General features: G+C 37.2%; 1 protein-coding gene across 1 annotated transcript in view; it reads right to left on the minus strand.

Annotated features, from left to right (window-relative positions):
• Window positions 1-23,468, minus strand: part of DTL (denticleless E3 ubiquitin protein ligase homolog) — a 69,320-nt gene that overhangs the window by 28,977 nt on the left and 16,875 nt on the right. Inside the window, exons 6-11 of the mRNA XM_024247764.3 lie at window positions 13,504-13,569; window positions 11,438-11,550; window positions 9,583-9,656; window positions 8,170-8,273; window positions 7,798-7,902; window positions 4,241-4,353 (exon numbers count right to left, since the gene is read on the minus strand). Of these exons, the coding sequence (XP_024103532.1) occupies window positions 4,241-4,353; window positions 7,798-7,902; window positions 8,170-8,273; window positions 9,583-9,656; window positions 11,438-11,550; window positions 13,504-13,569 (575 nt within the window). The remainder of the gene's footprint in view (window positions 1-4,240; window positions 4,354-7,797; window positions 7,903-8,169; window positions 8,274-9,582; window positions 9,657-11,437; window positions 11,551-13,503; window positions 13,570-23,468) is intronic.

Genomic DNA, 23,468 nt, shown 5'->3' on the forward strand with positions numbered 1-23,468 from the left:
GCATTTATCTATAGGGTTTCAGAGAAAAAAGAAACAGACCCATTAGAAAAACATTTTGGAATATGATAACAAGGTATCAATGATGACAGTAAAAGTCTAAGCCAGGCACTTTACATAGCATTAAAAGTGGGGGGAAGGTTCCTCAAAAAGTTAAACAATTATATGACCCAGCAATTCTATTCTTAGGAATAGAATTCTGTTCCTACACTCCCAGGAGAATTAAAAACCTATGTTAAACAAGAACTTATACACAAATGTTTATAGCAGCTTTATTCATGTCAAAAAATGGAAACAGCTCAAATGTCCATCAACTGATGAATGAATAAACAAACTGTGGTCTATCCGCACAATGGCATATTATTCAGTCATAAAAAGGAGTAAGTACTGACACATGCTATAACATGGATGAACCTTGATGATATTATGCTAAGTAAAAGACGTCAGACACAAAATGCTGATTTTGTATGATTCCATTTATATGAAATGTCTAGAATAGCAAATCCATAGAGACTGAATGTAGTTTAGCAGGTGTTGGGGAGGAAGAGGGAATTAGAGAGTGACTGTTAAAGGACAAGGGTTTTTTTCTGCTGTGATGATGTTTGGGAATTAGATAGTGGTGATGTTGGGACAACACTGTGATTACAATAGTAACTACTCTATTGTAAACTTTAAAATGACTAAAATGGTGAATTTTATGTTATATGAATTCTATCTGAATAAGGAAAAATGGGAGGAAGGGCGTGTTATGGGTTAAAATGAGAAACTAATGTCTAACATGTTTTTATGAACTTTTATGCTTTGATAGTTTAGGACTATCCTAGGGTATAGTATGACTACTTCAAGAAAGATTCATTTCTTCTAATGAGATTCAGGTGGCTTTTAAATCCTTCATTTTTATTCAAATAAATTTTTATTTATTGTCCCTACATTATTATAAGAACATTATCATAATTACGTAACTTCATTTTTTAAAGCTTCCTTTCCCTTTTAAGTAGGAAGGAGACTATTAAGTCTAAGAGACATTTATATCCATGCATTTTGGAGATGCTCAGACACAGAAGACTGTCCTCTCTTACATATTCTACTTTTTGTAAAATAAAGACTTTAATTCAAGGCACAAAGAATCCCAAAGTTAAATCTCCTAGAACTAAGAAGGTACCTCTAGAAGTAAGTGGCTCTAACCTACAGATGTCATAAAGTTATTTTGTGTACTGAAACATACAAAGAATATCAGCACTTTTCCTCACAAAATCTCTTCTCTGCCCAGTTGGAAACCAAGTCTAATCTTTATTTCTACCATGAGATCATTTACACTTCCTAAAGTGTCAGGCTCAACGTTTCACCAGTCAGTGGTAGAATGACTATGCCAAATCAGTTTATTTATAACCACTTCGATGCTATTCAGTGGCTATATCAGAAACAAACCAGAGAAAAGAGAATGGGGTGGGGGTGGGACAATAGTTAGGAAATTAAAAAGAAAAGGTATAATACTAAATCTTTTTAAGTCTTGGGCCTCAATATCAGTCCGAATATATTATATTTCCCCTTTGCTGGGCAGTAGTGAGGATTAAAAGGCCATTCTCTTCTGTCTTAAGATACAAAACTCCATTCTATTTTGTTTTCTTGTGCCCATGGGCTTTTGGCTTTTTAGCATAGAAAAAATTCCAATACTTAAGAGAATTCTGACTTTTTGAACACGTAGAAGAGCAATCTAACAGCCTGGATACTCAGCTTGAATGGAATTGCTCTTAAAATACCACTCCTTTTTTTAATCATGGAAAAGAGAAACTGAGCCACCTCACTAGGCAAATTCAAATTTAGGAGGTGCAAGCTTGCCAGGATCTCAAATATCAGAGCCTGTACAGCAAGTTATGTGTGGACAGGCAGAAGAACATCACGTCTGAACCACGTCATTCAACACTGACATGTGACCCAGCCTAGGAATTAAAAAACGGTAACCCATGTATGTGGTAGCCACTGATTCGTTGTCTGAAAATGGCTTAGAAACAACGGCCAACTATATTTAGTGTATATCTTTAAAGGCAGGAAGTATTCCCACAACCTTCATTCCCTGAAACAAAATTTTAAAAAGGCCTTTGCGCTAGAGAAGAGGAAGGAACTTAAAGAATTGTCAAGAAAACTTTACACACATACACATAATATATAATTGTATACATAATTATGTATATATAAAATTTAAAAATTTATTAAGAATTTAAAAACTATCAAAAAGCTATACAACACACATGTAATTGTATACATAATTATGTACATATAATTAAAACTTAATTAAGAATAATTTAAAAAGAATGATCAATACATAAGTATTTTTTGAATTATTCTTATATGCTTATTGTGATGTTTGAAAAAAATTTTTTTTTTTTTTAACAAGAAACAAACTTTAAAAGATACAGACCTGTGGTAGGAATAAAATCCTCTAGTTAAGTTGGGAGCCAAAGTGGAGAAGGAAACATAGGCAAGACAGTGAGCAAAGAAGAAAGGAAAAAGGTAGCAAAATAAGCATTAAGACCAAATTTGAAACTGAAAATTTTAAATATAAGACAGAGCATTAGTGCCAGCGACATAACATTTTAAAGTTAAAATCTCAAGTAAGAAGAATATTATAAAGAGGAAACTCCATCTTGTGATGGAGTCAAGTATATACTTTATAGGCATTTAAAAATATAATAAAACAAAGAAATATGCTTGTAGAAAAAGGCAGGCCCAACATAGAAGCATCTTGGATAGAGCAACATCTCCATCCTGTGACTATTTAGGATATTGTTAGTAAAATTTTAATAAAGTAGTGTTGCATTTTCGCAACTCCAGTTATATAGAAATCACTTTTCTTTTGTACTTCCCTCAGGATTGGAAGAAACTAAGCTGAAGAATTATGCTTCATACTAAACAGGTTTTACCCCTGTCCTAAAAAAAATTAGCAATATTACTTTCTAGAGCTTGGCAGGATAAAGAATGATATAACTTTCTAAAGAATGATATAACTTTCTCTTGAGAAGGGATTTGATACTATCAGAACTATGGGATCTATGAAGTTTTAGACGTTATGACTTTAAAACCCAAAATATGTGAACTCTAATCATCCAATTCACTGATGTCAAAGACATTTATGAAGTTACAGGGAAATCTAGAAGATAACTAATTCTTAGTCATGGGTAAACAATGCCTTAATGATCATTCTCTGAATTCCCAGAACATTTCCATAATTAATTATTCCTTCAAGAGACATTTTTCAGTAATAAGCAACTGCTACCTGTTGTGTAACATTTTTATTTTCTCCACTGGACTTCAAATGGACAGCTCTAAATTTCTTAGCTTACAGTAGACACTTTAGAATTACTGTTATTAAAAAAGTTACTTAAAAGATTATTGGCCAGGCATGGTGGCTCACGCCTGTAATCCCAGCACTTTGGGAGGCCGAGTTAGGCGGATCACGAGGTCAGGAGATCAAGACCATCCTGGCTAACATGGTGAAATCCTGTCTCTACTAAAAATACAAAAAAAATTAGCCGGGCATAGTGGCGGGCACCTGTAGTCCCAGTTACTCGGGAGGCTGAGGCAGGAGAATGGCGTGAACCCGGGAGGCAGAGCTTGCAGTGAGCTGAGATTGTGCCACTGCACTCCAGCCTGGGCGACAGAGTGAGACTCCATCTCAAAAAAAAAAAAAAAAAAAAAGATTAGTAAATAATGCTATTAAATATATAAAAATCTGATAAAGCAGCCATATCTACTTTAGTGGCCTGAAGATCAGCTACTTGTAAGGAGAGAATAAAGAATAAATTAATCATAAAAATATTTTTGAGTTTCTGTTTTGTGCAAGGCTCCATGGGTGATTCAAGAACAGGATCCTAGGGATCAAAATACTGTATTCTGAACGAGAGTTTGAAAACATAGGGCAGCAAGTCAGTATAGCATGTTTTCCAGGATGCAGGACAAAGTAGTTAAGTTTCTTACCACCCTCTGAATTCTCAATTTCCTAATAATTTGTGAAACAGAGGATACGAATTGTCAATTTCTGACAAGCTATGGCCCTGCAAGTGTCATACATTCTGTAGCAAAGTAAGGTTTCAGTTATACTAAGAGCCAAGAGCAACCTTTACTAAATATCTGATGCAGGAATAGTATAGCATGTGGTTACATTAAACTTACCTCATATTGGACAGAACAAATATTTGCAAGAATACTTTAGTCTAACACTTGTGGGTGAAGTTTAGCAACTTACCTTCCATATGTAGGCAGCTTCATCACTTGAGCCACTGACTAAAAACTGGTCATCTGGACTAAGGCTGGATTTTACATAAAAGGTAGAGTTCTGGTGTCCATTGAAAATAGCCACTGCCAGAGGAAAAAAACCAAATTACTTGGCTCTTGTTATTTCTAGTGGTCAAATGGATATAGACAGCATATATATTTTAACAAGTTTTATCACTGTATTGCCTATTGAAGCAGATGATCTAGCTTTATCCATCAAATACAAGGGAACTGGACATTGGCAGAAAAATGAAACCCTAGAAGGAAGCTTTATATTAGATCCAATCTCATGAACTCAGTCTGCGTACTTGGTATGAAAATGGTGATATCAAGAGAAAAAAATCTGATGGAAAACATTCCTTAAAAAAAGAATCCAGCCAATGTCCAACTTGCAATAAAATGCCTTTATAAGACCCTCTCTCTCTAGCCCAGGGTAGGATTTTTTCCACTGCATAATATATTCATCTAATTTCCCCTTAGACTTCAGGCCTCTTGAGGATAAATTTTATATCTTACTTTTTCCTCACTAGACTTTATAGTGCTTTGAACAGAGTAGATCCTCAAACATTTGTTCCATGAAAAGGAAAAAAAAAAATCAGTGAAAAGTATCATTTGAGTTCTGGTTAAAACTTACTAATAGCTTATCTGGGATGTGAGAATCATTTTAATCCAGCACTTTAAGTAGGCTGAATGGTGGAAGAGCTAGTGGGGTAAACTATGTTTATATGTACTAGATTAGGCACTAGACTAGGTTTAGCCTTCTCACTCTCAATGGCAAAAGGGCAGGTAACCCAATCTAGCATATGTTCTTGACAGGTTCTTCTATCTTAAGAAGGTCAAAACCTGAGGCCTCTGACATCAGAACACTACTAGGAAATACAAGAGAAAAATCTCAATTATTGGAGAATTTAAGGATACTTTTAGGCAGGAAAAAACAATCACACTCCAGAGAAAAAAGTATTAGTAGGGGACTTAACAGCTTTCCGTAAGTGCTCACAGGAATCTCTTCCATTTTCTAGAATAAAGCTGGAAAAGAACTTTGCATTTATAGCTTTAAAGGAAAAAGCTACGCAGGCATAGCAAATACTCCTCACATCAGACATTTTTACTGTGAAAGTGAGGCAGGATATGCATCAATTTGTATACACCTATTATCACTGCAAAATATACAAGCTCCTTTATTCTGAACATTGTTCTAAAATTGTAATTTTTAATCTTCCTCAACTCTCAACCATGAATGGAAAACTCTAGCCTGAATTTCCCACTACACCTGTAAGTATTTATTGCCCTCTGCTGGTCTAAGAAAGGCTGGTATGATATGCACTGTAAATGTTTAAACCTTGCTAAAAATCCTCCTAAAATGTATGTTGCCTTTAATGAGCTCAATTTAATCTTGCTTTGGTGATCTGGGCTCTTAAAGTACTTCAAAGTCATCCTTATGAACATATAAACACCATAATACAAAGCATGGTAGATCAAGTATCGAATCCAAGATTGATTCAGAAGTTTTGAAAAGGACAAGTAATTACAAGACGTTACACACACACACACACACACACACACACACACACACACGGCTGTCATTCAATTTTTTTTTTTTTTTTTTGAGACAGGATCTTACTCTGTCACTCAGGCTGGAGTGCAGTGGCAAGATCATGGCTCAATGAAGACTCAAACCTCCCAGGCTCAAACAATCCTCCTACCTCAGCCTTCCAAGTAGCAGGACTACAGGTGCGTGCCACCACATCCAGCTAATTTTTTGCATCTTTTTGTCAAGATGGGGTTTCACCATGTTGCCCAGGCTGGTCTCAAACTCCTGGGCTCAAGCGATCTGCCCAGGAGTTTGAGGTTTATAAACCCAGGGCTTGGGTTTATAGGTGTGAGCCACCATGGCCAGCTGTCATTCAATTTTTAAGGAACAAATCGATCTATTAATCTATCTACCTATCTATCCATCTGAGCAAATGAAATTAAATAGAAGCACAGAAAAGGTTTACTAAATTATTAGCGAAGTGTTGGACAGCAGGACACTAAACTCAAGGACCTTTTCAGTGCCACACTGTAGCAAAAATTTTACAGAAAGAGCTCTTGTACATCTGATAATATAATCAGGATTAGGCTTTATCTTTCAAGGAAAGATGTTGAAAAGTCTATTTTATTTGACTAACTAAATTAGCAGTTCTCCAAGCTCAGATTCCATTAAGGAAAATAGCAAAAGAAACACCTCTTCCCTTTTCTAAATACTATTGCTCCTGTTTAGAGAAAACCAGACCCAGTGCAAAGCATCACAAATGCGGACTATGATGCTGCCACCGATACTAAAGTCCTAATAAGATTGCTTGGGGTGATCTTTGGAAACTTCTGTAAGATCTCAGCTAAAATGACAAGTTCTGGGCCGGACATGGTGGCTCACACCTATAATCCCAGCACTTCGGGAGGCTGAGATGGGCGGATCATGAGGTCAGGAGTTTGAGACCAGCCTGACCAAGGTGAAACCCCGCCTTTACTAAAAATACAAAAATTAGCCAGGCCTGGTGGCGGGCGCCTGTAGTCCCAGCTACTTGGGAGGTTGAGGCAGGAGAATAGCGTGAACCCAGGAGGCGGAGGTTGCAGTGAGCTGAGATCGAACCACTGCACTCCAGCCTGGGCAACAGAGTGAAACTCCATCTCAAAAAAAAAAAAATTATATATGTATATATATATATATAAATAAAACAAGTTCTCTACTTGAGATTTCTTGTTTATCAGCACATTTCACTTTAGTGGAAACTGGGTAACTCTGAGGATTTGTTATGGAATTCAAAGTGTTTTTGAAAGATCTATAGATGAGGAATAACCAGGCTAAGATGTTGCTTAAGAAATTGATGTTCTTAAAAATAACGTAACCCAAATAACTCTCTTAAAGCATGCCTGAGGCTGGTGATTTGGAAGAGGGAGGGGAGAGGATTAAAAAAAAGAGGAAAGCATGCTTGAGAAACTTGGGTTTTCTTTTAAAAACTATCATTTATTTATTAGTTTTAGTTTTAAGTATCAGATTCTATTTTTAAAGTTTTGAGGGAAAAAAAAAGGTTAGGCTGGGGAAAACATCTAGAAATAAAAGGGCCTCTAACATTAAGGAGAAGGCTGAGGTAGGCTGAAACTATTTTGGGGGTCTGAAAAATTCAGCCCCCTAATTTTAACCAGCAGCCCCTAAAGAGGACAAAAGCTGAGCAGAAACACTTTATCTACTCCACAGCTTATTAAACCAAAAATTGAGAGAATTCTAAATATAGGCCAAAAGGCATAATTTCAGGAGATACTCTCTGTTAAAATAAAATTAAGTCACCATGTAAAGCACGATTCAGCTTACTTATGAAATCATCACAAGGAATGTACACTTATGAAATTATCACTGGATGTAATCAAAGATGCCAAAGTCCTCATATGGCTTAATAAGTTCAGTTTAGAAGAAAACCCATTAAATTATCATTACCAAAAAAAGCCCATAATGGTTTCCTGGTAAGAGAATTTGAATGACTAATATCTTACCTGGAGAAGTCTTCAACCCAGTCATATTAAACATGTAGATGTTATCATCTGTGCAATTAGCAAATAAAGTAGAGCCAGTGGAATCCAAAATCAGACTTGAATATCCTGGAAAAAGGAAACTTAAGTTAGCATGTCCTGATGATGGTGAGTAGATGTGAGGTTAAAATGTAGAGACAAAAATAGATCATTTCATAAGAATCATCATCAGAAGTCTTTGTCCCCAAAATATACACAAACCAAAAACATTCTTCTGAGTTTTTATCTTTTGAACTTCACATATTAGAATTTTTCATATCAATGTTACTGGAAACTAGCCTTTTTTTTTTTAAACAAAAATTCGTATCTCCCCAAAAGACCTATACAAAGGCTTACCAAGTTTTCGAGTGCTGCTACCTGGGTACAGGAAAGACTTGGATGCTATGGGTTCTTGTCGATAAGCAGTATAATTCTTACGTAAATCCCATACTTTGATTATCCTAAAAACCAAGGCAAATAAATATTTTGTAGACCTTCTTCCAACCCCAAACAACTTCAATTACACTAAATGTGAAATGACTTTTAATCTAACTCCTCTGGCACATTAATTAGGTACAGTAAGGATACTTCATTGGGAAACAAATTAAAGTATCTTATACTGTTGTCTCCAATATCAGGCTTATAATTCTGACAGAACGGAAACAGATGTGATTTGACCCAGTGATGGGTTACTGGAGTTTACTCTAAGGGAACGGAAAAGGAAGATGAAGGCTGAGTGCCAATAGTAATTGTTCCATTGTTTTTAGAAAAAACACTTCCTAAGCCTTTAATATTCTGCATATATCCTTTGATATCATAAGTAGCAAGTTCTGTCCCTGTGGTTATATCTCCATACATAACTCCTTAAATAATCTAAACAAATTGTTCTGTGAAATAAAGTATTTTTTCATTTCATCTATTGAGATAATTGTCTTAATCCTCTACTTCTAGCATGAAGACAACTTGAAAACACAGACCTGATATGAAATGACAGTATTCTTGGAAACAAACAGAGCAACCTTTAGATAATCCTTCATTCCTGCCTGAGAATTTGGTTCAGAGGGTTTTAGTGCCCAGAGGACACAATGGAAATCCTAGTTTGGTAAGCCATCATCTTTTAAATTAAAAATTTTAAGCGAAGGATGCCTTGAGAGATATAATAGGAAGGAAGCTTAAAAAGAAAGAGTCTCCATTTGCAAAGAATTAATATTCTACAATGCAACCAACCAACAAGCATCACAGAACAGACTTATTTGGAAGCCAAGAATTCAGACTAATCATGGATGACAGGTATGTGAAAGTCATTAGACCTTACTATCATCAATCTAGTTAGATTACTCTCAGAAATGTCAATTACATCCCCAGAATCAGATTTCTTCTTTTAGGATATTCTTAAACCTGAAAAAGACAAAACCCAAAGTAACAGAAATTTTACTCTTCAAAATGAGAATTAGTGACTAAATTATATTGCATAAGGCAAGCAAGCTACCCAGCCAGCTCCTTTTCTAAGATAGCAACAGCAGCTACCACTGCTCTTATGTGCTAGACAATGTGCTAAGCGTGACATATCTATTCTTTCATTTAATTATCCAGCAAGAGTCCTTCACCTAGGTATTTTCCAGTGTGATCTATACTTCCTTTTCTCAGTTGGGGTACTTGCTATGTTGACAGCTGAAAGCACACACATTCAATTATAATGAGACTATGTGACTGACTCATCACAGCTCATAAAAAAGATCTTGTCGGAAGAAAAAAGAAATAGACTCTTACCCATCCACAGCTCCTGCTGAGACTAAGGTATTCTCGTCTTGAAAGAGGACCACAGTAACACTTTGTTGGAAATCCTGATAGCACAAGAAAAGAAAAAGAAGAAGATTCTATCTTGGGCATCATAATCTTTACCATCAAGAGAACAAGGTGCTAAAAAACAACTTTTCTCCCCAGACTGGCTTAGATGATGTCTTCTCTAATAATCTCAATCAGGTATATATGCTAACCAAGAGGTAATTTTAGCAAGGATCATTAAGTTTTAGTATACAGTGTTAATATTTCCACTTATACTCAAAAAACAAACTGGTGACTAAAAGATTTTGCTTGTCTGAGCCTACTGCATCTACTTAGACTCAGCCCTACTAATAGGCTGTGTGTATCCTTAGGAAACTTATTTAACTTTCTTGTGCCAGTTTAATCTCTAAAATGTTGCTGTCTACCTAGATTATCATATAGGAGTATCAAAAGAATTATGAATAAAAGATTATTACATGCCCTGAAAAAGAGGCCCAGTGGAGTCGTACCTCCTAACTGCTATTACTTAACAAGTTATCTTGGCTCAGAATCGGATTAAATGTCTGAAATGTTACTCGTTTTAACTTCATATGGCCTCCACTATCTGCTTCCATTCATGCTTGTGTCCTGTTCACAGTGTATAGTTTTAAGTCTTAATGTCTTAGCAGTCATACTTCCCCCAAAATATTAACTTGTACCCTACACACCAGGAATATGAAAAAAAAATTACATTAAAGTGAGAAAAAGAGCAATTTTTTAAAGAAAAAGGATATATTATGGGCATTGTTTGAGCTCTGACTGTAAGTTATTAGAGTGGTACTATGTTCTACCCATGTGTTTCTCAATATATTTAACAGTATTTTGTCAAATGCTTAAAAATAAGCTGGCCGGGCGTGGTGGCTCACATCGGTAATCCCAGCACTTTGGGAGGCTCACGAGGTCAGGAGATCGAGACCATCCTGGCTAACACGGTGAGACACCGTCTCTACTAAAAATACAAAAAATTAGCTGGGCGTGGTGGCGGGCGCCTGTAGTCCCAGCTACTCGGGAGGCTGAGGCAGGAGAATGGCGTGAACCCGGGAGGCAGAGCTTGCAGTGAGCCAAGATCGCGCCACGGCACTCCAGCTTGGGTGACAGTGAGACTGTCTCAAAACAAAAAACATATTTTTCTGTAGTTTGTATTACGAAAACAACAGGTATTCTTTCCCCTTAGAAAACTGCATCACAGTACTTAATATGCTTCTTCAAACTACTCCTCCCCCACTTTTCCTTATGAATTCCACTATACTATAGGGGGGGGTGTGTGTGTGTGTGTGTGTGTGTGTGTGTGTGTGGAGAGAGATTTTTAGGGATGAGTAAGGTGAATTTTTAACATGTGCCTCAGGCAACTCTGATGCACACAGTATTTGAAGTGATGGCTATCTCAATTATGTATGATCATTATACATAGTGTACCCCCCAAAATATGTCCAATTATGTTATCAATTTTTAAAAATGTAGATATTGAAATTTTAAAAAAAATCATCATTTTCTGCTTAATGGCATGAGACATCTTATGTTTAATTCAATCTAATTCTTTAAAACCAAAATAAATTTAAAGATATTTATCAACGAGGCTACATATAATATTTTAATTCCATCAATAATATAGGTAAATGGCATTATAATTCAGAACTAAAAATTAGAATTTGAGAACCACAAATGTAGGTACTGAATAAGCAATAAACCACTGATATCAAATGAGAATCATGAAGATTCTCATTCACTTAATCAATAGCCTCCCATTTATTCTATCCTACAGATAAGATCTGCACGCATGTATACATCTGTAAAATCTTACCACAGAAGGAGCAAGTCCTTTTGAATTCTGTTTCTTCTTGGGTTTTGAAGGGGTTTGCTTGTCTGAAGTATTGTGAGCTCCACTGATTTGATTCACTTGCCTATAAAACCCATCTGAAAGATATTCCAAGGAAATTTAGGTTTCAGGATTCTTACATGCTGAATATAACATGTGTACATAAAACTTCAACATTAAGTAATTTTTCACCAAGTTGGTGAAATTAGAAGCCAGCAGAGCCAGCTGCACTACATCTCCTGTGGTGAGACTATAATGTATAAAAAGGGAGAGATGTTTATAACAGCTTTAATAATTGCCCAAACTTGGAAACAACCAAGATGTCCTTCAGTAGGTGAATGGATAAACTGTGGTTCATCCAGACAATGGAATATTATTCAGCACTGAAAAGAAATGAGCTTGATAGCCATAAAATGACATGGAGGAAATGTGACTGTGGGAAGTAATAAGACCAGTGGTTGCCAGGGCTTAGAGGGAGGTAGGGACGAATAACTGGAGCACAGAGGATTTCTAGAGTAGTGAAACTATTGTGTATGATGCTACAATGGTGGACGCATGCCATTACACATTTGTCAATATCCACAGAATGTGTAATACTAAGAATATATAACACTGATGTAAATTATAAACTCTGAGTGACAACATGTGTTGACATAGGTTAACTGATTATAACAAATGTATCACTCAGGCATAGGATGTTGTCAGTGGGGAAGCCTGTGTGTGGGCAGGGCAGGGGCTATATGGGAACTGTACTTTCTGCTCAGTTTTGCTGTGAACCTAAAACTGCTCTACAAAATAAGGTTTATTAAAATTTTTCTAAATAATTTTATTATTTATTTCAAAATAGCTAGAAGAATGGGAGGCCGAGGCAGGCAGATTGCCTGAGGTCAGGAGTTCCAGACCAGCCTGGCCAACATGGTGAAATCCTGTCTGTACTAAAAATACACAACTAGCCGGGCGTGGTGGCATGCACCTGTAATCCCAGCTACTTGAGAGGCTGAGGTAGGAGAATTACTTGAACTTGGGAGGTGGAGGTTGCAGCGAGATGAGATCACGCCACTGCACTCCAGCCTGGGTGACAGAGTGAGACTCCATCTCCAAAAAAAAAAAAAACAAAAAACAAAAAACAAGAAACAAAAAACTGGAAGAGAAGAATTGTAATATTCCCAACACAAAGAAAAGATAAATGTTTGAGGTGATGGATATCCCAATTACCCTGATTTTATCATTTAATGTTCTATATATGTATCAAGATATCACATATACCCCCCAAAATATGTAGAACTATGTTATCAATTTTTTAAAATGCAGACACAAAAAAAAATTTTAATAAATCAACTAAAAGTGAACAGTGAGATAATCATCATTGTCTGCTTAATGGCATCATGAGATAACCATGAGCTTATGTTTAATTCAATCTAATTCTTTAAAATCAGGCCAGGCCTGGTGACTCACGCCTGTAATTTCAGCACTTTGGGAGGCCAGGGTGGGCAGACCACTTGAGGTCAGGAGTTTGAGACCAGCCTGGCCAACACAGTGAAACTCCATCTCTATTAAAAAAATACAAAAATTAGCTAGGCGTGGTGGCGGGTGCCTGTAATCCCAGCTACTCAGGAGGCTGAGCTACAGGAACTGCTGGAACCCAGTGGGTGGAGAGTGCAGTGAGCCAAGTTCACGCCACTGCACTCCAGCCTGGGTGACAGAGACTCCATCTCAAAAATAATATTAATAATAATAAAAAAATTAAAAAAATTCTTAAAAACCAAAATAAATTTAAAGACATTTACCAGTGAGGCTGCGTATTAATATTTTTAAGTGCATCAATAATGTGGGTAAATGGCATTATAATTCAGAAGACAATATGAGATAAATACATGAGTGTAATACTTGTAACAATGACTAAGATCCTGAGATCTGGAACAGTGAGCAGAAATGGGGAATTATGAGTACATGCCCCCTGGTGGTAAGCAGATGAAATCACTAACTCTTTCACTCAAAATTAAGTACAGGGTAATCCCAAATCTCTTAAAATTAAAATAGATCTAGATAACCTTTTTTGTTGCACCTGGTATCCCAGACCATAATGTTGCCATCTCTTCCACCTGTACAGAATACAGCTGTGGGGAAATAAACAGATTATTAAGAGGTTAACAAAACCAGTCAATGACACATATATTTCAATTTAAATTTCCTAGACTATCTATTATGTGCTAGGTATTGTATCTGGCACTGGAGATCAAACATTTAAAAATATATGGCTCAATAACAAATAGGAAAAAAGATTACGAAGAGCTTGAGATGCTAATTTTGAACCAAAACTTTATAGAATCACCCGTTAATTTTTTAAAACCCATATAAAGTATATAGTACAGTTGTAGTAAGAATAACAATCAAGAGTCAAAATACAGAGTGCTTCTTATTCTAAATGTTAGCTACTATCCCACGTGTTTTATAAAAATTATCTCAACCCTTGCTATCAACCTTATTAAGTAGGTACCAAGAGAGGCACAGAGAGGATAAGTAACTTGTAAAGGTATTCCTGGCAGTATGAATCCAGAGCTTACACTCCAAACCTCTAAACTGTATTGGCTCAGTATAAAAATATGGACCAGATCCGTATGAAGTTTGTAAAACAGGTTGCCTCTGGGATGCAATGAGATTGGAGAAGGCACTATAGGAGAACTTCAATTTATCTGTAATGTTTTATTCTTTAAAATTAAGCCAGAAAAAAACCCTGCTTCCTTTGTGAAAGAGTGAGCACTTAAACTAATCCACTTCCATTAGTTGTAAATGGGATAAAACACAAAAACAGCTACCTGAGGGCTCTGTGGAAACTGAATGAAAACATGCAATTTTTCTTACTGATACATAATATTTTACATATTTATGGGGTATATGTGATATTTTGATGCCTGCATAGAATGTGTTATGATCAAGTCAGGGTATCTGGGGTATCCATCACCTTGAGTATTCATCATTTCTATGTGCTGGGAACATTTTAAGTTCTCTCTTCTAGCTGCTTGAAATATACAATCATTTGTAAGGTGACAATAGTCAGGTATCGAACAATGGAACTTATATCTTCTATCTAACTTTATGCTTGTATCCATCAAGCAACCTTTCTTCATTCCCCCCTCACACCCACTCACTTTCCAGCCTCTGGTTATTTATCATTCTACTCTCTACCTCCATGATACTGTTTTAGCACCCACATATAAGTGGGAACGTGAAATTTATCTTTCGTGCCTGGCTTATTTAACATAATGTTGATGTGAATGACATTTCCTTATGGCCAAATAGTATTCAATTGTGTATATACTACATTTTAAAAACTTCTATTTGTTCGTTAATAGGTTGATTCCATATCTTGGCTATTGTGAATAGTGTTGCAATAATGTGACTGCAGTTATTCCTTTGATACAGTTTTTCTTTGGATCGATACCCAATAGTGAGACTGCTAGATCAATGGTAATTCTATTTGTGTTTTTTTTTTTTTTTTTGAGAAATCTGTTTTCCATAGTGGCTGGACTAATTTACATTTCCACCAACAGTGTACAAGAGTTCTCTTTTCTCCACATCCTTGCCAGCATGTTTTGTTTAATAATAGCCATTCTAACTGGGTTAAGATGATATCTCACTGTGGTTATTAGTCATGTTGAGCAGTTTTTCACTTACTTGTTGGCCATTTGTATGTCTTCTTTCGCGAAATGTCTATTCATGGTCTTTGCCTACTTTTTTTTTTTTTGAGACAGGATCTCACTCTATCACTCAGGCTGGAGTACAGTGGTGTAATCACCGCTCAGGGCTTGGTGATCCTCTCATCTCAGCCCCACCAAGTAGCTGGGACTACAGTAGTACACCACCATGCCCAGTTAATTTTTTTGTATTTCTTTGTAGAGACAGTTTTATCACATTGCCCAGTCTGGGTTTGCCTACTTTTTAATATTTTGTCTTTTCTACTGTTGAGTTGTTCGAGTTCCTTGTATACATTCTACATATTATTCCCTTATCAGATAAATAGTTTGCAAATACTTCCCATTCAAAAGGTTTTGGCATGCAGAAGCTTTTTAGTTTATAGTCTAGTTTATCTATTTGTTCTTGTTGTCTATGCTTTTGAGTTCTTGGCCATAAAATCTTTGCCTAAACCAATATCCTGAAGTGTTTTCCCTATGTTTTCTTCTAGTAGTTTTATTGTTTCAGGTCTTACATTTAAGTCTTTATAATCCATCTTGATTTTTTTTTTTTTTGAGACTGAGTCTCACTGTGTCAACCAGGGTGGAGTGCAGTGGTGCTATCTTGGCTCATTGCAATCTCTGCCTCCTGTGCTCAAGCGATTCTCATGCCTCAGCCTTCCAAGGAACTGGGACTACAGGCACGCCTACCACGTCAAGCTAATTTTTTGTATTTTAGTAGAGGTGGCGTTTTGCCATGTTGCCCAGGCTGGTCTTGAACTCCTGGGCTCAGGCAATCCACCTGCCTTGGCCTCCCAAAGTGCTAGGATTACAGGCATGAGCCACCATGTCCGGCCTATCTTGATTTTCTTTAATATAGTGAGATAGAGGTACAGTTTCATTCTTCTGCATGTGGATACCCAGTTTTCCCAGCACCGTTTATTGTATGTTCTTGGCACCTTTATTGAAAATCAATTGGCTGTAAATATATGGATTTATTTCTGAATTCTCTGTTCTGTTCCATTGGTCTCTGTGTCTGTTTTTATGCCATGCTGTTTTAGTTATTATATTAGCTATATTCTTTTTGCTTAGGATTGCTTTGGCATTTGGGTTCTTTTTGGCTCCACATAAATTTTAAGATTGTTCTTTCTACTTCTGTGAAAAATGATGTTGGTATTTTGATGGGGATTGCACTGAATCTGTAGATTGCTTGGGGTAGTATGGCCATTTTAAAAATAATAATTTTTCCCATCCATGAGCATGAGGTCTCTTTCCATTTGTCTCCTCTTCAATTTCTTTGATCAGTGTTTCATACTTTTCCTTGTAGAGATCTTTCACTTCTGGCTAAATTTATTCCTAGGTGCTTTATTTTTTTGTAGCTATTGTAAATGGGATTGCCTTCCTGATTTCTCTCTCAACTAATTCATTATCGATGTATAGAAATGCTATTTTTTTTGTATGTTGATTTTTTATACTGCAACTTTTAATGAATTTATCAGATCTGAGGTTTGTTTTTTTTTTTATAGAGTCTTTAAGTTTTTCTAGATATAAGATCATAACATCAGCCAAGGAAAATACGACTTCTTTTCCAATTTGGATACTTTTTACTTCTTTCTCTCATCTGATTGCTCTGGGTAGAACTTCCAGTACCATGTTGAATAGGAGTGGTGAAAAGTGTGCGTTCTTGTCTTGTTCCAATTCTCAAGGGAAAGGCTTCCAGCTTTTTTCAATTCAGTGTGGAGTTAACTGTGAGTCTGTCATATATAGCCTTTTTGAGATATGTTCCTTCTATGCCTAGTTGGTTGAGTTTTTTAATTCGGAGGGGATGCTGAATTTTATCAAATTATTTTTCTGTATCTACTAAAATGATCATATGGTTTTTGTCCTTCATTCTGTTGATGTGATGTATGTATCATGTTTATTGATTTGTGTATGTTGAGCTATTCTTGCATTCCTGGGATAAATCCCACTTGATCATGGTGTATTTTTTTTTTTTTTTAATGTGCTGTTGAATTCAGTTTGCTAGTATTCTGTTGAGGATTTTTGCATCTACGTCCATATGTTCTGTAGTTTTTTTGTGTGTGTCCTTGTCCTTGTCTGGTTTTGGTATCAGAATAATGCTGGCCTTGTAGAATGAGTTAGGGAGAATTTCCATCTTTTTCAATTTTTGGAATAGTTTGAGGAGAACTGGTGTTAGTTCTTTAAAAGTTTGGTAGAATTCAGCAGTGAAGCCATCTGGTCCTGAAGTTTTCTTTGTTGGAAGACTTTTTATTATTGCTTTGATCTTGTTACTATTGATTTGATCAGGTTTCCTATTTCTTTCTGATTCAGTCTTGGTAGGTTGTATGTGCCCTGTAATCTATTCATTTCCTCTAGGTTTTCTAGTTAGTGTATAGTTGTACACAATAGTTTCTGATGATCTTTTGTATTTCTGTGTTATCAGTTGTAATGTTTCCTTTTTCATTTCTGATTTTATTTAAGACCATCTTTCTTTTTTTTCTTGGTTATTCTAGCAAGTACTTTATTGATTTTGTTTATCTTTTCCAAAAACCAACGTTTTGTTTTGTTGACCCTTTTTCTTGTTTTTTTAAGTCTCTATTTTATTTAGTTCTGCTCTATTTATTATTTTCCTCTATTAATTTGGGGTTTGGTTTGTTCTTGCTTTTCTAGTTCCTTGAGGTACATTGTTAGATTCTTTTAAAGTCTTTCTACTTTTTTGGTATAGGTGCGTATTGCTATAAATTTTTTCCTCTTAGTACTGCTTTTATTGTATCCCATGGGTTATGGTATGTTGGGTTTCAACTTTCATTTGTTTCAAGAATTGTAAAAATTTCCTTCTTAATTTCTTCCTTGACCCAAGTCATTCATAATCATACTGCCTAATTTCCATGTATTTGTAGTTTCCAAACTTCCTTTTGTTGTTGATTTCTAGTTTTATTCCATTGTGGTCTGAGAAGATTCCTGATATTATTTCAATTTTTAAAAATTTGTTGAGACTTGTTTTGTGTCTTAACATGTGGTCTGTCTTGGAGAATATTCTGTTTGCTGATGAGAAGAATGTGTGTTCTGTAGCCGTTGGATGAAATGTTCTGTAAATATCTGTTAGGTTCATTTGGTCTAATGTGCAGTTTAAATCCAATTTTCTTTCTAGATATCTGTCTAATGCTGAGTGGGGTGGCTGAAGTCCTCAACTGTTATTGCACTGGAGTCTCTCCCTTTAGATCTAATAGTATTGGCTTTATATATCTATGTGCTCCAGTGTTAGGTATATACATGTTTAGAATTGATATATCCTTTGGCTGAACTGATTTATCATCATAGAATAACCTTCGTTTCTTCTTACTGCTTTTGACATAAAGTCTGTTTTATCTGATGTAACTATAGCTATTCTTGCTTGCTTTTGGTTTCCATTTGCATGTAGTATCTTTTTACATTCCTTTATTTTCAGTTTATACGTGTCTTCACAGGTGAGATGCATTTCTTGTAGGCAGCATATAATTAGGTCACATTTGTCTATTTGCTCAGTCTGTACCTTTTAAATGGAAAGTTTAACATGTTTACATTCAATGTTATTGATATGTGAAGGCTTATTCCTAACTTTATTGATTGACTTTTGGTTGTTTTGTATATCCTTTGTTCCTTCCTTTCTTTGGTACTTTTTATCATTGTGGTTTCATGGTATTCTGTAGTGGTAACATTTCAGTCTTTCCTCTTTCTTGTTTGTGTGTTTGCTTACCAGTAGTTTTTATATTTTCTTGTGTTTTCATGACAGTAGATATTGCTCTTCACTTCCCGGTATAAGACTCCTTTTAGTATTTTTTGTATGGCCCATCTACTGGTGATTAATTTCCTCAGCTTTTGCTTGTTTGGGAAAGACTTTATTTCTCTTTTATTTATGAAGGATAATTTTACTGGGTGTAGTATTCTTGGGTGGCAGGTTTTTTTTTTTTTCTTTAAGCAGTTGAATATATCATCTAATTCTCTCCTGAACTATAAGATTTCTGCCGAGAAATCTGCTGTTAGGTCTGATGGGGTTTCTTTTATAGGTGACTAGATGTTTTTTCTCTGCTTTTAGAATTTGCACTTTGTCTTTGACTTTTGAGTTTGACTACAATGTGCCATGGAAAAAAAACCTTTTTGAATTATATCCATGTGGGGATCTTGGAGCCTCCTGTATGTGGATATATAAATCTCTTGCTAGACTTGGGAAGTTTTCACCTATTATTTTGTTAAATAGGCTTTCTAACCCTTTCATTTTATCTTTGCCTTCTGGGACACTGAAAATTCATATATTTGGCCACTTTATAGTGTCCCATATGCCATGAAAGCTTTAGTCATTCATCTTTATTATTTTTTCTCTATTTTTGTCTGACTAGGTTATTTTAAAAGATCTTCAAAACATCTTCAAGTTCTGGGATTCTTCTGCTTGATCTAGTCTATTGTTGAAGCTTTGAAAGGTATTTTATATTTCATTAAATGAATTCTGTAGTTCCAGAATTTATCTCTATTTTATGATACCTATCTCTTTGGTAGATTTCTCATTCATTTCCTTAATTATTTTTCTGTTTCTTTGTATTGTCTTTCAGAATTCTCTTGTCTCTCACTGAGCTTCCTTAGTATCAATATTTTGGATCATTTTTCCAGGATTTTGAGAATTCCTTTTTGATTGGGATTTGTTGCTGAAGAATTACTGTGTTCCTTTGGATGTGTCACATATCCTTGCTTTTTGATTTCTCTGTGTTTTTATGTTGACATTTGTGCACCTGGTGTAACAGTTGCTTTTTCTAATTTTTTGAATTTGGTTTGTAGTGGAGAACATTTTCCTGAAGATGTATCTATGGTGATGGCTGGAAAGGACACTTGGCTTTGGTTCTGGATGCATGCAGTAGCATAGTCTCCATCATTCCTTTTGGCCATAAATAGAGTCATTGGTATCTGGTTTCATTGGTAGATTAGAGTGTGGTTTTTAGTGCAGACTGGTTAAGTTTTGCCAGAAATTGAAATACCAGGTGGGCCAGTCTTCAGGCCCCAGTGGTGGCAGTAGTGGTCTGAGCCTGTGTGTCCTTTGGCCCCAAGGCAGCATACACTGGCACTGGTGTTAATGGATCCAGGCAGGTAGATTCTTGGGCCTTCAGATGGCTTACTCAAGTATTGGAAATGGCAGCAGTGGGCCAGGTGGGTGGGCAAGTTCTTGAGCCCCTGGGCAGGTGTGGAGTGGTGTGGATGATGACAGTAGCAGTGATGAAAAAATCCCCTGGAACCCAAGTGTTCCGTACTAGTGTTGGCGGTGGCTGTGACAGGTTGGGCAGGCCAGTCCCTAGACCTGCAGGTTGCATGTACAGGTTGGTGCCAGCTATGGTAGTAGCAGCAGATTGAGTAGGCCCAACTTTAGACTCTAGGAGGAGTGCTCAGGCACCACTGGTGATGAACTGAACTGGGCAATCCTCAGGCCTCCCACAGGGTGTGCTTGGGTAGTGGCGGGTATGAAGCCAGGCTGGGTGGAATTGCCCTCAGTGATCCTGGTGGTGCATGCAGGTGCTGGCTATGGAAGGCAGGGGTGGGGTGATCTCCAGGCTTCCGGTGGAATGCTCAGGTAAGGGGCAGCAGCAGCTATGCTGCAGTACTGACATGGAGAGTGGGGTTGCTTTCCCTGGGAGTACCCATAGGCAGGCAGTTAAGGGACTGAGTTTTGCTTACACCTCTGCCCTGCAGCAGCCCAGAGTGGTGGTGGTTGCAGGCAGTGGAATTTGTCCTTGGAGAGTATGAAAATGTGTAGCTGCCCCTCCACTCAGGGGAATGAGGTCGCTGTGTGTGGCTCCCAATTCAGCCTGGGTGGCAGGGCAGGACACAGTCTGGTGGGGGCTGGGCTCTGAAAGTCACAGTGTTACAGCTGCTTAGGACTTGAGGGTTTGTAGGACCCAGTATGATATCTCCCTGGAGCAATGCCTTCACGAAGTCTCCACGCAGCTCCCTATGTTAGTCTCAGGGTCCGTGAGCATCAAGGGGTCTCCCATGGCTATTATTAGGGTTCACGGTGGGTATTTGGGCTGCTGGGGGTCTCTCACTTACTCTTTCCCTGCATAGGAAGCCTCTCCAGATTCCTAGCTGATCCCAGCCAAACAGGCTGCTTTACTTTCTCTCCTTCCTCGCTTCTGGAGCTTCTTGTCACTTCTCTGTTGAATCCCAGTGTTCTTAGAGGATCTATTTGAAGTGTGATTATCTATGATCTCACTATCACTATAATATCTCACTATTTTGGTTCCACTCCGTGAAAGAGGTGTGTACCAGATGCATCTAGTCAGCCATGTTGAAACCATTAGTCTAATTCAGCACTTTTTAAGTGTCAGGCACTATTCATTCCTTTTAACAGCTTTGGTTGTACAGACTCTCACTCAGGTTCATTTTTCCCCTCTTTTGTTGGAATTTACTCCACCTAAAATAGAAACTGTTGTTTGGGGATAAAATTTACTCCTCCCTTTAAGTTACCACTTTCCCTTTTTTTTTTTTTTTTTTGAGATGGTGTCTCGCTGTCACCCAGGCTGGAGTGCAGTGGCACGATCTTGGCTCACTGCAACCTCGTCTCTCAGGTTCAAGTGCTTCTCCTGCCTCAGCCTCCCGAGTAGCTGGGATCACATGCATGTGTCACCACACCTGGCTAATTTTTTATATTTTTGGTAGAGACAGGGTTTTACCATCTTGGTCAGGCTGGTCTCGAACTCCTGACCTCAGGTGATTAGCCCACCTTAGCCTTGCAAAGTGCTGGGATTACAGGCATGAGCCACCACGCCTGGCCCACTTTCCTCTTAAACATGCAATTTTTGAAGGAGAGTCAACATCTTTAGCAAATGATTGGTCTGAGATTAAGTTACTGGGTTTTTTTTGTGGTTTTACCTTGAGGACAGCCAAAGTTGCAGCATTAATATAATACCAGGCAGCTAAAATGCAAATTTAAAAATCTGCCATCTTTCAAGCCAGAAGAACCAGGAAAAGGAGACTGGGAGCAACAAGAACAGTTAGAGAGTGAGGGGATGGGGAAAACCTAGAGACAGCTAGAGAAAGGGAACCCATAATTCCGTGTTTAAACTCAGTCCAAGTCTCTGGCTGACCCCTGTACCATATGAGCAAGAGAAACTGAAAGCAGTTTGCAGCTGAGGCTTAAACTAAAGAAAATAATTGAGATAAGATCCACTGCCCTCCTGTAGGTGTGACAGTCTTCAATTTGGATCTAAACAAGTGAATTGCCTGTTAAAAAAGGAACACCAACTCTTTTCTAAGCAATATAACAGAATCTAGAATTCAACATACCACTCGCAATGTCCCGAATATAATCTTAAATTACTTGACTTACAAAGAGCCAGGAAAACGAATTATTCACAAGGGAAAATAAATCAATGGAAGCCAATCCCAAGATAATCCAGATATTGATTTATCAGATAAGGTTGTAAAGGATACATAACCATGTTAAATGAGTTAAAGAAACGTACACTTAGCCTGGGCAACATGGCGAAACCGCATCTCTACAAAAAATACAAAAATTAGTCGGGTGTGGTGGCATGCACCTACAGCCTCAGCTACTTGGGAGGCTGAGGTGGGAGGATCACTTGAGCCTGGGAGGCAGAGGTTGCAGTGAGCAGATTTCGCCACTGCACTCCAAACTGGGTGACAGAGTGAGACCCTGTCTCAAACAACAACAACAACAACAAAAAACAAAAAAAGGAAGAAAAAAATATATACACTTGTATACAATAAAAAGATGATAAATCTCAGCAGGAAACAAACAAACAAATGAAAAGGTCAGGCACTGTGGCTCATGCCTGTAATCCCAGCATTTTGGGAGGCCGGGGTTGACAGATCCCTTGGGCCCAGAAGTTCAAGACCAACCATGGATGAAACCCCATCTCTACAAAAAATACAAAAAGAAATTAGCCAGGCATGGTGGCATGCGCCTATGATCATGGTACTGCCCTCTAACCTGGGCAACAGAGCAAGATCCTGTCTTAAAAAAAAAATAAGAAAATTTTAGAACTGAAAACCAGTATCTGAAATAAAAAAAAGTCACTGGATAGGCCTAAGAACAGACTGGAGAAAATAGAGAAAGTGAACTTCAGGACAAATTAATAGAAATCATTCAATTTGAAGAAGACAGAGAAAAACAGAACTGAACATTAGGCTAAATTAAAGAAGCCAGTCACAGAAGACCACACATTGTATCATTCCATTTGTATGCATGTGTATAATGGGCAAATCTATAGAGACCGAAATTACTATAGTGGTTGTATAGGTTTGGAAGGAATGGGTGAAAGTACTGCTAATGCGTACAAGTTTCTTTTTGGGCTGATGAAAAG

Source organism: Pongo abelii, chromosome 1 (assembly GCF_028885655.2).
Source record: "Pongo abelii isolate AG06213 chromosome 1, NHGRI_mPonAbe1-v2.0_pri, whole genome shotgun sequence".
Lineage (NCBI taxonomy): Eukaryota > Metazoa > Chordata > Mammalia > Primates > Hominidae > Pongo > Pongo abelii.